General features: G+C 53.3%; 1 protein-coding gene across 2 annotated transcripts in view; it reads right to left on the minus strand.

Moving 5' to 3' along the window:
• The window catches only part of SLC38A10 (solute carrier family 38 member 10), a 29741-nt gene that overhangs the window by 15759 nt on the left and 463 nt on the right, over positions 1-13519 (minus strand). The window contains exons 2-10 of one of the 2 annotated variants that reach the window (XM_088176353.1): positions 12709-12826; positions 9610-9655; positions 8448-8541; positions 7250-7393; positions 6238-6362; positions 3566-3668; positions 2712-2894; positions 988-1096; positions 701-807 (exon numbers count right to left, since the gene is read on the minus strand). In XM_088176353.1, the coding sequence (XP_088032479.1) occupies positions 701-807; positions 988-1096; positions 2712-2894; positions 3566-3668; positions 6238-6362; positions 7250-7393; positions 8448-8541; positions 9610-9655; positions 12709-12826 (1029 nt within the window). Of the gene's footprint in view, positions 1-700; positions 808-987; positions 1100-2711; positions 2895-3565; positions 3669-6237; positions 6363-7249; positions 7394-8447; positions 8542-9609; positions 9656-12708; positions 12827-13519 lie in introns of both variants that reach the window. The other variant, XM_014887453.2, reaches the window with a different exon arrangement.

Here is a 13519-nt window from a genome sequence, read left to right on the forward strand (position 1 = left end):
ACAGAGGCCTGTGAAAAAGGCAGTGGATTAAATTATTGTTAGGAAAAAAACCCAGAACCTGTTAATTTCAGCCCACGGTATTTGCAGGAGCAGAGAGATCAAGCCCAGCAAAGAGCCACTTTGTTTCAGTCCCTGAGGAGGCCAATTCAAACTGGAGCAAAAGGAAAAGTTAAACTTCTAACAGCCTCTGAACGACCCCAATCCCTCAGAAAATCAATTCCTGAAGCAACACCTCTATGTGTGTGTTCCTTTTTACTATTATTTTGGTTGAAAGCAGAAAGCTGAGGGTCGGCAGCACAAACCACATCGTGGAGCCCTGTTTGTTTTACCCAGCCCGGGCAGGTCGGGATGTGAGGCTTTAAGGTTTTACAGGCTGCCTGGATTTCCTGTTCTGAGGATCCAAAACCTGAATCCCACCAGGAGGAGGACTGGAACCAGCATTTTATGCACAGAATGACTGTTTCACTTGCTGCTGGAGGGACAAAAAGAGCTGGTGTTCCAGCTTGGGCCAGCACCTCTGCCACTGCCTGTGCATCCCTAAGTGGTGGACACCCACCCAGAACAGCCCCCACCTGTACTGGGCAGACTGGAGGGGGAGGCTGGAGGAGGTGCTGAGCAGTTTCTGTGCTGCAGCCAAATGAAGCACGTTCCCAGGCTCTGCAGAGGGCTTAGGGGGATGTCAAACAGCATCAGCACTGACCTGTGAACAAAGCGCATTCTTGTGGATCTTCTTGTAAATAAGAGCTGGGCAGATGAAACAAATGAGGCTTCCCATGGTCGCACCTGTCAGGCCCAGGACTGTTTCCACTGGGGAAGAAGAGGAAAAGTCAGCAAAGGTTTTTTTTCCAGGAGTGCCAGAGCAGCAGCACGGGATGGCTGCCAGAGCCCCCGGGCAGGATGGGGTGTGAGTCTGGTTACCCCAGCCAGGAAAACAAATAACAGAGACCAGAGAAAGCAGCCAGCCCTTGTTCCCAGCTCCTCACTCACCATTTGGGATCATGATGCCTCCGACCATGGTTCCAAACACAACAGCCAACGTCAGGGCTTTGAACCGGAGCGGGGGCATGTAGCCCCCGGCAGCGAAGGTGCCGTCCTTCTGCTGGGAGGGCAAGGGTGGAGGGGAGAGTTTAGCTCTGCTAGCGCAGTCCCCAGACCCTCAGCAATCCCCTCAGCCCCCCAGCAACTCCCTCAGCAATGCTCCCCGCAGTTCCAGCCCATCCCAGCTGTGCCCCAGTCCCTGTGCAGGGACTCAGAGAGCAGCACAAGGCCAAGGGCAGCAGGAAGGAGCTCAGGGGTGCAGCAGGAGGGAGAAGTCACAAGGGAAGAGCTCTGGCTGTGCTAGTGAGAGGTGTTCCCCAACAGCTCTGCAGCAGAGCCATTCCCACTGTGCAACACCACAGGAGCAGCTCCTCCAACCGGGAGACAGCCCAGGGGAGGATGGGTGCTGCTGGGCAGCTGCTGGAGGAATTCCAGAGGCCCTCTGCTTCCCATCCCATCCCATCCTGGGTGGGAGGTGTGGAAGGCAGAGGCCCCAGTGTGCCCTGCAGACCCAGCAGGTCCCTGCTCTGCTGCTGCACAGATGGGAGAGGAAGGCAAAGCGAGCCCTTCAGAGCCCAAGCAGGCATGGGCTGAGCGAGATCCAAAGTGCTCCCGAGTGTTTCCAGAGCTTCCTCCTCTGCACCCGCTGGCTCTCACCGACCGTCTGCCCCCATCCTCAGGCCTTCCCAACGTGAGAAAAGAGCCAGGGGCTTCTCACAGGCAGAAGTGGCAGGATTTAAAGCTATAAATTGCTCAAGTTTTATTTCCTGCCTAAGAGGTTTCTATTTATGCAGATACACAAAGGCCTCAGAACATTCCCACAATCTCTCACTGTTATTTGCTGAATCCCATCGGCGCGCTCCGTGCGCACAATGCACAGAGGAGAACACGCCACTGCCACAAGGGACTCACAGTCTGCAGCACACAGACCAGCTTCAGTCACAAAGGCTGGCTGAGGAGCTGGCCCTGGGAAAGGTGGAACGTGTGGGAGGGGGCTGGATCCCATATCCCACTGCCCGGGAGGAGCTGGAGGAAGGGGACATCAGAACCCAGAGGGGAAAGGGCTGCTCCAGGGCTGCTGACAAAGGTGCTGGGTGAGAATAATGGAGCAGGAATGAGCAGGCATACACGGAAGCAAGAAGAAATGGAGCTGGGCTGGGCTCTGAGGCCGGGAACAGGAGCTCAATGAGTTGGCCAGCAAAAGGAGAGCAGCTGGAGCAGCAGGAAATGAGGAGGCTCCGCTGCTTCCAAAGCCCATTTCTCCCTCTTTCTGAGAGGAAGAACCACCTTGGCTCTGAGCTGTGTAACGTGTCTGTGCCAGAGCTGGAATCCCCAGCAGAGCAGGGAGCAGCAGCCACGGGACATGGGCTTTACACTGGGAACTGCAGCCCTTCAGCCCATGGAATTCCTCTGCAGAGAGGACACCAACATCCAAATGCCAGGGATTAACCATTGAGCAGAGCAGGATTTAGAGATGGCCACAGGGCCCTGCTGCACTGAGGATTTTATGGGAGTTGAAGCTTTGTCCGTCTGGACAGTGATTGCCTGCCACATGCCATTATCACCAGAGTCTCACAGAGCCAAGGCAGGTTTAGGGCCCAGTCAGAGACCAAAGAGACGCAAAAACCCTTCAAAAAATCAAGTTTCACACCGAGGCAGCCCTGGAATCTTACCTGCTGCTCAAAGAGCAGGGTGTTCAGTGCCTGTCTGCACGGCAGGATCATCATGGGAAACCCCACTGCCACCGACATCATGAATCCCACTCGGATCATCTCCGTCACCACATTGGAAGGGAAGTTCATCAGGACGTTCCCAGCAATGGCCTCAGTGTAACTCACGTAGCCAAAGAAGCCCACCTGGAAAGGGGAGTGGGGTTGGACTCCCAACACTTCACACCTGCTCCTCACAGAGGGGGCAGGACAGTGACCTCCAGTTGGAGCAGCCAAGGGGGAGGGTGAGGTCACTTCCACGGGCAACCTGCCAGCAGCCCCAGCACCCCAAAACCTGGGACAGGTTGTTAATCAAGAGTGGGAACTGCCTGAAAGCAAGTTTCTCATCAAATCCAAGGGTTTTCCTTTGCTTACTGCCAGGCCCATGGATTGTCCCTCTCTAACAGAGGGGATGTCACAGCTCCCTGCAGCAGCCTGGCTCATGGGCCACGGCTCTCCTCAGGAATTATTAACCCAGTTTTATTAACTGCTGCCTTATGAGGCATAACTTCCTTCACAACAGGCTGGAAAAAGCTCTCCCAAACTCTGGGCAGCCCCTGCTCCAGGCTGGGCCCTGGAAGAGCTGGGCCTCCACTCTGCCTCCATCCAAGGAAACGTGCTACTCTGAAAACCTGGATTCTCCCAGTGCCCCCCGTGCTCTTGGGTTCATCACCTCCCACCTCACTCTGCTTTCAGCATGACAACTTATCTGTTAGAATAAATACAGATAAGCAGAAACCACTCCCAGCTGTAGATAAATCCTCATCCCTGTGGCCCCTCCAGATTTCTGGCAAGGGAAGAGAAGGGGAAGTTCTTACCATGATGTAAAAGGTGGTGACCACGTTTAGGGAAGAAGCAAATATGGAGCTCATGATTTTGACAGAAGGCTCATCCAAACTGTCGTAAGTAGGCAAGACCTGCCTGTAAAAAGGGTAAAGGATTTAAGGAAACCTGCAGAAAATGGGAGAAAACCCCCAATCCCAACCCGTTCTCTGCCTCAGCCCAGCAGCAACGAATCCCTGACGCCTTCCCCCTCTGGAGCATAAACACCTGCTGCTATTCCACAATTTATACTGCTAATGCCAAGAGATTTCAGAACACTCATAACTTTTAAGTGTTGCAAAAATATTCCTGCTCTCCCCACCCCACCACGTGGAGCGAAACGTGTGATGTAAACATTTGGGTTCAGAAAGGGTTGCAAAATGAATGACCGCTTGTTCCCGGGGCCGTGGGTGGCTCTGGGCCAGCCCCAGCGCCAGAGATTATTGTTCTTGGAGCTCTCCGTGCTGATAATTAAAGCAACACAGTGTTTACAGAGGAAAAGCGGGAAGAAGGTTGGAGCATCCCACTGTCTGAAGGAAAAGTTAAACAAACAAACCCCAGCACAGCGCCTGTCCTACTTCAGCTCGCTTCAGAGAAAGCCGGGAGAGCCAATTCCCTGGGATTTGGGGTATTTACAGCCTTGGAAAGCGTGGGGAATGTTCTTTTTGACAGCAGGTGCATATTTTAGCAACTCATTAACCTCTTGTTACGTTAATTCTAGCGGTTACATCCTGGAACTCTCGGGAGAAGGCAGCGAGATGGGAAGGGGTATCCCCAGCTCCAGTGGGCACCAAGCCATTCCCAGGAAGTGTGTCAGGCTGAGGCCAAGCACAGAGATCCTTAACCCTTCATCCCTGGACATCAGGAAGCTGAGCATGTCGGGACACGTGCTGGGGCTGGAAGTACCAGGCTTCCCTGGGAGTCTCCATTTGGGATTTCCCCTTGGGAGAATGGAAACTGGGTTCCCAAAGTCTCTCCATTTAGGATTCCTCCCTGAGAGAAAGGACTGGCTTCACTGGGAATCTCTGCATTTAGGATTCCTCCCTGAGAGAAAGGAAACTGGTTTCATAAAGTCCTTCCATTTAGGATTCCTCCCTGGGAATGAGGAGACTGGCTTCCCAAAGTCTCTCCATTTGGGATTCTTCCCTGTCCTCTCCAGAGTCACCTCCAGCTACACTCTGGCCTTCAGCCTCCAAGAGAAGGGTCCAGCCAAACATTCAGGCTTGGGAAGGAAAAAAGAGGGAAACAGGGAGGCTCTGCAGTGTGTGGGATGGTGAAAAAGGTGATTCAGAAGTTAGCAAAATTGAATCTACCCCGGTGAAACTATACAGATAAATTACATATACAGAGAGGAACAGAATATATAGAGGGCAGGTAAAGAGAGAGAGAGAACACACAGATGGAAAGAAATAAAATATATATATAAATACTGCCTGGGCTGGGAACAGTGTATTTTCCTGATGTTTAGCTTTAGATTGGGTTTGCCACAAAAGTGCTGCCATGTTTAGGCACACACACAGGTCCAGACCAAACCATTTCCCTGCATTTCCAACTCCCAGGAAAACTGTGCTGGGTACTGTGTGGCTTCCATAAGGAAAAAAAAAAATAAAAGGGATTTGTTAACAAGGTAAAGCTGCAAGAGAACACAATTCTCTTTGCCAGTTGTAATGGAGACATTAAACAGCAAGCCTGGAGTGTGCCGGGGTAGGATCTGAGCTGCCAAGAGAGCCAGTAAGTGGGAAATGATGATTTGGATCTTGGAGTGGGTGTAAACACAGCAGTCTGAGCAAATTTTATCTGTCACATTCATTTACTGCTGGCACGAGACCTGTTTGCTGGAGCTACACGGGGGGAAGCCCAGCTCTGCCAGGCTTCCAGAGGAGGATGGTCCTTCCCTGTCCAGGGCTGGATTTACACTGATTAGAGCTGTCACAGCCCTGGCCAGGCACGTAGCACTCATGTGCTGTCCTGGTGCAGCAGGGAATGCTGCTGGAAACCTGGAACAGCCTGGCCTGCCCTCACCTCCTTCCACTTGGCAGCAGAAACCCTCACAAAAACACGGAACTGGAAAGGTGGAAACCTGGAACAGCCTGGCCTGCCCTCACCTCCTTCCACTTGGCAGCAGAAACCCTCACGAAAACAGGGAACTGGAGAGGTGGAAACAGCCTGGTCTGCTCTCACCTCCTCCCATGTGCCACTAAACTCAGGGAACTGGAAATGCAGGAACAACCCTCCAAAGCCAACTGTGTGATCTTCGGAGTGTTCTCCAAGAAATGTGGGGGAGCAGAGCAGCCCCTAGAATTCACTTATCAGGGGAGGCCATGTGGAGGTCACACAGTGGGGTGACAAAGCCTTTCCTGGTGCTCCAGCACTCCCTTCAAGAACCAGGGGAATTTCATCCCTCCTGCAGCTGCACCAGAAGCTCCTGAGGAGCTATTTGGCTCCAGTGATCTCACATTGCTCCATTACAAGAATTCCCAGGTGAAATGGAATAACAAAAGGGTCTGAGTAACAAAAGGGTCACGACTGAATGAGAGGCTGAACTTCAGTGAGCTGTAAAATACTCTGATGAAAACAAACCACCAAAGCAGATGGTATCTATCCCTTGCAGATCCTCCTGACCCCGTGCCCTCACACAAACTCAGGGCTGGGAATGGCAGGTACTTACGACTGGCAGGCAAAAGACATTCCAAAGATGGGGATGCATCGGAAAATGCCCTCCCAGCGCATGTAACTCACTCGCTGCAGCCACTGCCCGCTGAAGAGCCCGTGATTGAAGGAGGACACCACAACCTGCAGCCAGGACACAGAGCAGGGGTGAGGAGCCAGCCCCAAACAGCTCCACAGCAGCAGCAGTGCCAGGCTGGGATAAGAGGCAGCGTGTGACAGCTCTGCTGGGAGCAGCCTGAGCTGCCACCACAGCCCCATCCCAATCCCCCAGCTCCATTCCCAAACACACAGGACCCCAGGGAGTATTTCAAGGGATCTCTGACATTCCCCCCTACCTTGTTTGATGCCATCAGACATCACAGCACACACCAGCGTGGGACAATTTCAACTGACACATTAACTGTGAAAATTATTGCTCAAAGCAACCTTTTTCGCACTTTTTAAATGTGTTTTTTAAAATGTGTTTTTAAATCCAAACAGGAAGCACCGTTGGCCTTACAGAATCCTGTTCAGCAGAGAGAGACAAAGGGTCCTAAACCAGGATCCCACCTGCTGCTCCAGGGCCATTTAACAACACAGGAAAAACTTTATGGAAAGGGGGTGGAGCTGAGGCCGGGGAGCTCCCCTGCCACGGACACAAGAACTGGCAGGAGTTGGGTTGCACAGGAAGCAGAAGGTAAATATGTCTGAATGTCTGTTTATAATATCCTTGGATGGGGTTTCTAATCCCCAGAGACGTTTCAGTGCAGCCAGCTCTTGTGAGTGTTGTGGTTTCTTAAAGGCGCAGCTCCTGGGAGGCTCCACACCAGCTCTGAGGTGTGACCCTGCACAGCCTACTAGAAAAGTTACACGGAAAGAATTCCCACACCTCCCTTTCCTTCCAGCCCTGAAATTTGGGTGAGACAGAGCTGGGACTCCATGAGAGAATCACAGGAGCATCTGGGGGGTAAAACCGGTCACCACAAATGAACAGAAAGCAGGAAAATGGGATCCCTGGTGTCCGTACCCACCACGAACATGAACACGCTGTAGAAGATGAGAGCCATGGCACTGAAGGACTGGATGGAGGCCATCATGTTCCTCTGGAGGCTCAGGGGAAGGACAATGCACAGGGACACAGCGATGAGCAGCACGATGCGGAAGGCGCCCGACACCTGCACAACACACCTGCATCAACACCTGCAGCACGGAGGACACTCAACACACCCTCCCAACCAGCAAACCCCACCACGGGTCATCTTCCCAGAGTGAAAAGCAACTTTAAAACAGTGAAGTTCTGTGTCCGGAGGTGTTTGAAGATGCTGCAAGCTCGGTGCTCTGTCTGTGCTGAGCCGAGCCAGTCACTGGGTGCCACTGTTGCTCTGCAGTGTGTGACAGGTCCGAGATGGAAGAATTTGAGGGGTGGCTGGGGGGGTTAAATGTTAATCCAGCACAAGCTATTTAGGTATTTTCATGCAATTAAATAAAACTTAAATTTACTTGGGGAGACGAGAAATTGAAAGTGTTGAAAACTCCAATCCAGAAAATTAATCAAAGCCTCACACTGGTATTTATTATAGCAGAACACTCTGGAATGCTTGGAAATATTTAATACCTAATTTGGCTGCAGCCTCGACGCATCTTTTTTAACTTCACAGTCCCTTAATCTGAGCTTAGGAGCATCAGGCAGCACAGATAACACTCTACCAAAAATCCTTTTGCTTCCCTGCACGGCCCTCGTGCCGGCTCTGAGGAACACCTCTTGCCTCTGAGCATCCTGAGCCAGCAGCAGGCTCATCACACGGCTGAGGAGGCAGGAACACAGAGACTTTGGCCACAAAAACAGCCAAGGACAGGACAAAAATCCCTCCTGAGCTACAGGGAGGAGAGCTCAGGCAGAGGAACTGCCTGTCACTACCCACTGGGGCAGGAATTAAGGCAGGAAGCATTATCTCCCCCAGGAATCTGCTCCAGAATTAATAAGGGACCAAGTTAAAAAGAATTCCTTTGATGGAAATGCCTTATTGGAGTTTTACACAGCTGATTGTTTGCCATATGTCTGAGCTTCCCAGACTTCCCAGAGCTTCAGGCTCTGTGCATGAGGATCCCCCCGGGAGGGGACCCCACAAAGCCCCCTTGGAGCACACTCCAAGGCAGGAGCTCTGCTGCACCCAGGGATCACAGGGCTCAGTGCAAGGTCTGGGAGCACTGCAGGAATGATTTATTCACCTGGAATCCGAGCATCTGGGCAAAGAAGTTGGAGCCCAAATCGCCGATGACGACGTAGAAAGCGATGCAAGTGCCCAGCATCAGCCCAATCATGCTGCAAACACAAACAGGGATGGGTTAGGAGGGCCAGGCTTCCATCCTCAGAGCTGGGAAGAGCAGGACAACCCTTCTGCACTCCAACCCCATAAAACAGCCACCAGGGAACCTCCCTCCACACCAAACACTCGGACAGGCAGCACTGCCCACAACCCATGCAAGGGTGTAACTCCTGTTGGGAGCCATGGGAAAAAAAAAAACAAGGAAAATTAATCATGGAGATGAAAAGATCTCCTTGAACTCCTGGAAAAATTCAAAAGAATCAGCACGAGGCTCTCAGAGCCCCACACCCACAGCAGGACCCTGCCATGAAAGTCTCAATATTCAGTGGGCTCTCCAATGTCTCCCCACACAATGGACCACACTTTAATGAAAAGATTGTCCATGAACTGCTTCTCCTCCCACTCCTGGACCACTTTCCTTCCCAATTCTAATTATAGAACATCCCTGTGGCAATTACAGCCTCTGCTTGCATGGACAAGAAACATCTGAGGAATATTCTGTGTATTTTTAGTGCTGTGCAGAAGTTTGTAGCTGGGAAGAGTGAAGGACCCGGCACCACTGCCAGCCCCGGGCTCAGCATGCCTGGAAAAGAACCCCTGCAGGAAAAAGCAGGGCTCTGAGGATTGTGCCATCACCTGACATCTGCACTGGGTCATGGGAGGAAGCAGAGATGGAGGCAGGATTCCCCCTCAAGGCATCTCGCAGGGAAGGGAGCAGAGAGAGCAGGAGCAGAGCAGATCCCGGGATCCAAACACTCCCTCCCACTAACTCAGCAGCAGGGATGTCACCTCTGGAAAGCTGCCACGAGTGACAGGGCTGTGATTTCACAGCAGAGCTGGAGAGGAGCTCATCCCTGAGCACCTTCTGTGCTCCCAGAGCCTGGGCAGCAGGATGGAGGTGCCACCTGTGAGCTGTGCTCAGGGCACCTCACTCAGCCTCCCAAGGAATTCCAGGAGGCAGCAGGGGAAGGAAGGAAGGAAGGAAGCAGAGCACAGCAAGGCTCAGAAGAGTTTTCACCAAAGACACCCAAACTGTTCACACTTTGAATCAGCAGCAGATTTACCTTGTTTCCACCAACATCTTTCCTGCTTTTCCATAGGCATGAAATGCTGGCATAAAAGGGAAAAAAGAGTGGAAGTTAGTCAAAGAAAGGTCCAGAACAGGGCAAGATGTCAGTTCACAATTAGACACTGAAAGTGACACAGGGCAGTGCAGCAGGAACCCACCACTGGTATTTTGGGGCTGTTTCCCCCACCCTCCCACTTTCTTTTTCAGCCTTTCTCTTTGGAAACTGAAAACCACATAAGACAGGAACAGGGATGAGGGAAAGCCAACAAGCAGGTTCTTTTTTTTTCTATTTAAAACCAGAAGTGGTGTGAAGCAGCAGCCACACATGGCAGCCATTAAAGGCAATGGGAGAGAAAATATTCCTGTACAAGATTGTGTGTGGCGAAAGTTAAAGTGGTGCAGAATTCCAGTCCAAGTCCCCTTTTTATTTTTATCTTCCCCCTCGAACTGGGCCCGACATCACTGGCTGGGAGAGCTGAGCTGGTGCCCAGAACGTTCAATCCCATTCCCAGAATACCCAGTGCTCCCAACCCACACCAAAGGGCGGCTGCCAAGGCTTTGCTTTCCCCCCCCTCCCATCCTTGGGTTGGAGCAGAAAACGCTCAGTAGTCCTCAAATCACTGGGTTTTCTCTCAAAAAGACAATGCCAAGAAAACTTTACTTCTATTTTTAGCTCTTACTGGGCAGAACGGGAATGGGGAGCTCTGGTGCCAAACCCAGACCACAGTGCCCAAATCTGCCAGTGAGGTCCAGCATGAACCCACCACCCTGGAGTCCCCTCTGCCTTCCCTCAAGGCACAGCCCAACATTCCCAGTGCCCGCCAGAAAACAAACCCAAATCCCTTCTGGAACCTTCTTCTGCTATTTTAAATATTAGCTTCAACTCTTGATTTCCTTGGACTCTACTCGAGCAAAAAATTCAGGAAACGAGATGTTCTCCCACAGAATGAGCAAAAGGCACGGCAGGGACCCACAGCCTGGAGCAGGGATGTGGAGGAGCACCCAAAATAGCTGCTGGATCAGTGACAGGGCAGCGGGACAGCCGCCACCGGGCACCGTGCCCGGGCACGGGGAGTGGCCACTCTGCTCCGGCCTCCTCTGGGAATTCACAACCATGAGGGAAAAGGCAACGGCCCTGGGGGGGGTCAGGCCCACAGACGAAGGGTCTGGGAGGAGAAAGAGGAGCCAGCAAGAGGAAAATATCCCTCCTGGGGATGGGTCAGTAGCAGGCTGAGCTGCTGATCCTTGCAGAGTACATTCCAGCCTGGACAGGGACACAGCCCTGGTTGGTGCTGGAACTTGCCCATCTCCCCGGCTGTTTGGAATTGATGTTCAATGAGAACAAGCCTCCAAACACTGTGGGCAGGTGTCCCCACCTGGGGACAATGGAAAAATGGGATTCTTTATCTTCTCCAGGAGGTAACGATTGTAAAATAAATGGTACAGTCAAATCCTTGGAATGGGATCTTAAAATGCCCCCAAACTGGGCAGAGCTTGCTCAGTACCTAGAGAAACTTTTAAACCCAGCGTGGTTCCTGGGACAGAGCTTCAGCCCCTTACCCTGCAGGGCTGAGCTGCCCAGAACAGCCCCAGCACATCCCCAGTGCTGCTGGAAGGAGTGGGATTCACTCATCTCCTGGTTAAAACCCATCTGGGAACTGCCTCCCGCTTCCCTCCTCACCCACACATCTCCCTGCAGCCCCTTCCCCTTCCCACAGCGGTGACGAGCCAGCGCCAGCCCCAGCCTGGGACACCCTTTGTGCCGGGGCCGTGGCTGCCGGTGTTCCTCCGGAAGGCACTGCCTGCCTGCAGGGAATGTGCACAACTTTCCTGCACGGCTCAGCGCTGCCAAAGCCTCCCAGGAGTACCCCCAGATGTCCCCGTGCCCAGCCTGTGGGGACAAAGGGGGTCTGTGTGGAGCTGCCCGACCTCGGAGCATTGGGATGCGGCGTGGGAGCGCTCCCGGCCCGTGGCACCTCTCCCAGGGCACCGGGAGCGGGCACAGCCGCTGCTGCCAGGAGGAAGCTGGGAAGCATTACTGGCCCTCTCTGTATTGCAGCCCCTTGGCTCTGGGGTGTGCAGAGGATCCCTTCTTCCTGGGACACGCTCCAAGGTGCGGGGGACTCTGTGTCCTCTGGGAAGCGGCACACAAAGGCGTCTTGTGAGGGGCAGGGAGCGGCGGCACCGGCAGCTGGGCCGGGCGCTCCGGAGGCTCCCCCTTCCCTCTGGCACCAAAACAACCTCCCAGACCAAGGAGCTTCTCCATCTTTTCCGTTTCTAGCAGATACAAGTCGGCAGAAGCTGGGATGTGCTTCCTGGGAGCAGCACCTCGGGCACTCTGAGGGAGGAGCAAACCCATCTGTCAGCAGCTGGTGCGAGCCCTTGTGCCAGGGCAGTGACAACCAGCTCCTCCTCCCTCAGAGAAGTAAGGCAGAACAAGGTAAAGGCAACTTTTCCTGCTGCTTCATATGCCAAGGACAAGGACTGGAACCCAAACACCTCCTCCTGCTCCCCAAGTCATTCAGAATCCCATGAGAAGCCACGAGCAGAGACCAATCCCGGCGCCAGCACTGAGCTCTGAGGGCGGCCAAGCTCTGCCAAAACCCACCCAGGAATCTTCCAGATGTTTTTATTTTCTCAGCCCTTTGGAACCTCGCTCTGTTTCCTCTCTGCTGAGCCATAAAGGAGCTCCCAGCTCGGATCCAGGCAGCCCAGCTCTGTGCCAGGCTGGCAGGACCCGCTGTCCCGGCAGCGCTGGGTGGGGAACTCGTGCCCAGACCCATAATTAATTCATCCCAGACCCACAATTCATCCCAGATGGCTCCCAGGAGCTGGGGTTTGGATCATCTCCTCCCCTGCCCCGCAGAGTCAAAACAACTCAACACCCACTAACAGGGCTGTGGGGAGCAGGATCCAACCCCAGCACTGCCCCGGGGGAGAGGCTGAGGCAGAACACGGGGAACTGGGAACTGCAGCAAGAAAACATTTGTTGTTCCAACAGCACCACTGAGGAAATGCAAGTTGGGAGGCCAAGGTCACAGTGCTGTCAGAAGAGCAGGAGGGCTGGGAAGCAGCCCCAGAGCTGGGATCTCACCGAGGCCGGGGTAGGTCCTGCGCTTGCTGAGGTTGGCTGACTTCACCAGGAACATGCAGGACTGGTGAGTCATCCATGAGCAGAAGATCAGCAGCACGGCTCCCAGGAGGATCCCACACTGCAATGGCAAGAGACCAGCAGGAGATGGGGGGTCAGGCCCCCCCCACAGCCCAGCCACCCTCCCTCAGCATCCCCAGCTCCCCCCACGTGCTCCAGACACATTTTTCCCTCTTTCGGGAAGTTCCGTCCCCTTCCTAACAGCTCCATATCGCTCTCTCCATGGCACAAGGACATGTGGAACACACCACAGCTGCACCAGTCCAAGCACCCAGGAGTGAACTGGGAGCAGTTTGTGGAGTAGAATTCCCACCCTGGCTCATCCCTCCACAGCTCCCCAAAGGTTCAGGGAGCACAGATAGACCCCGAGGTGCCATCTCTGCTGCAAACTTATTTATCAACAGCCATCTGGCTTCACAAACTCCTCACCCAGCTCACTGCCTCACTGCCCTCCCTGTTCCCAAGGCTGGGAACCACAGGGCACCAGGCAGGTGCTTTGGAACCGACCCAGATCCCAGGGAGGGCTGTGGGGGCACAGCGAGAGTTTGGAAAAGCCTCCAAGTTAAGTCCCGTTTATCATATGGGTAAATCCTTTGATTTAATTCTTCCCTTCTCTTTAAAAGACAGACAGAAAGGAACAGTTGGGGACCACAGGACAGGGAAACACTCAGTTTGGTGCAGAAGTTTTGAGTTGGATACTTCATGACTAAGAAAAACCAATTCCAAAACTTCCAGTGTTCGGAACAAGAGACGT

The sequence above is a fragment of the Sturnus vulgaris genome, chromosome 20 (assembly GCF_052056855.1).
Source record: "Sturnus vulgaris isolate bStuVul1 chromosome 20, bStuVul1.hap1, whole genome shotgun sequence".
NCBI classification, from domain to species: Eukaryota; Metazoa; Chordata; class Aves; order Passeriformes; family Sturnidae; genus Sturnus; species Sturnus vulgaris.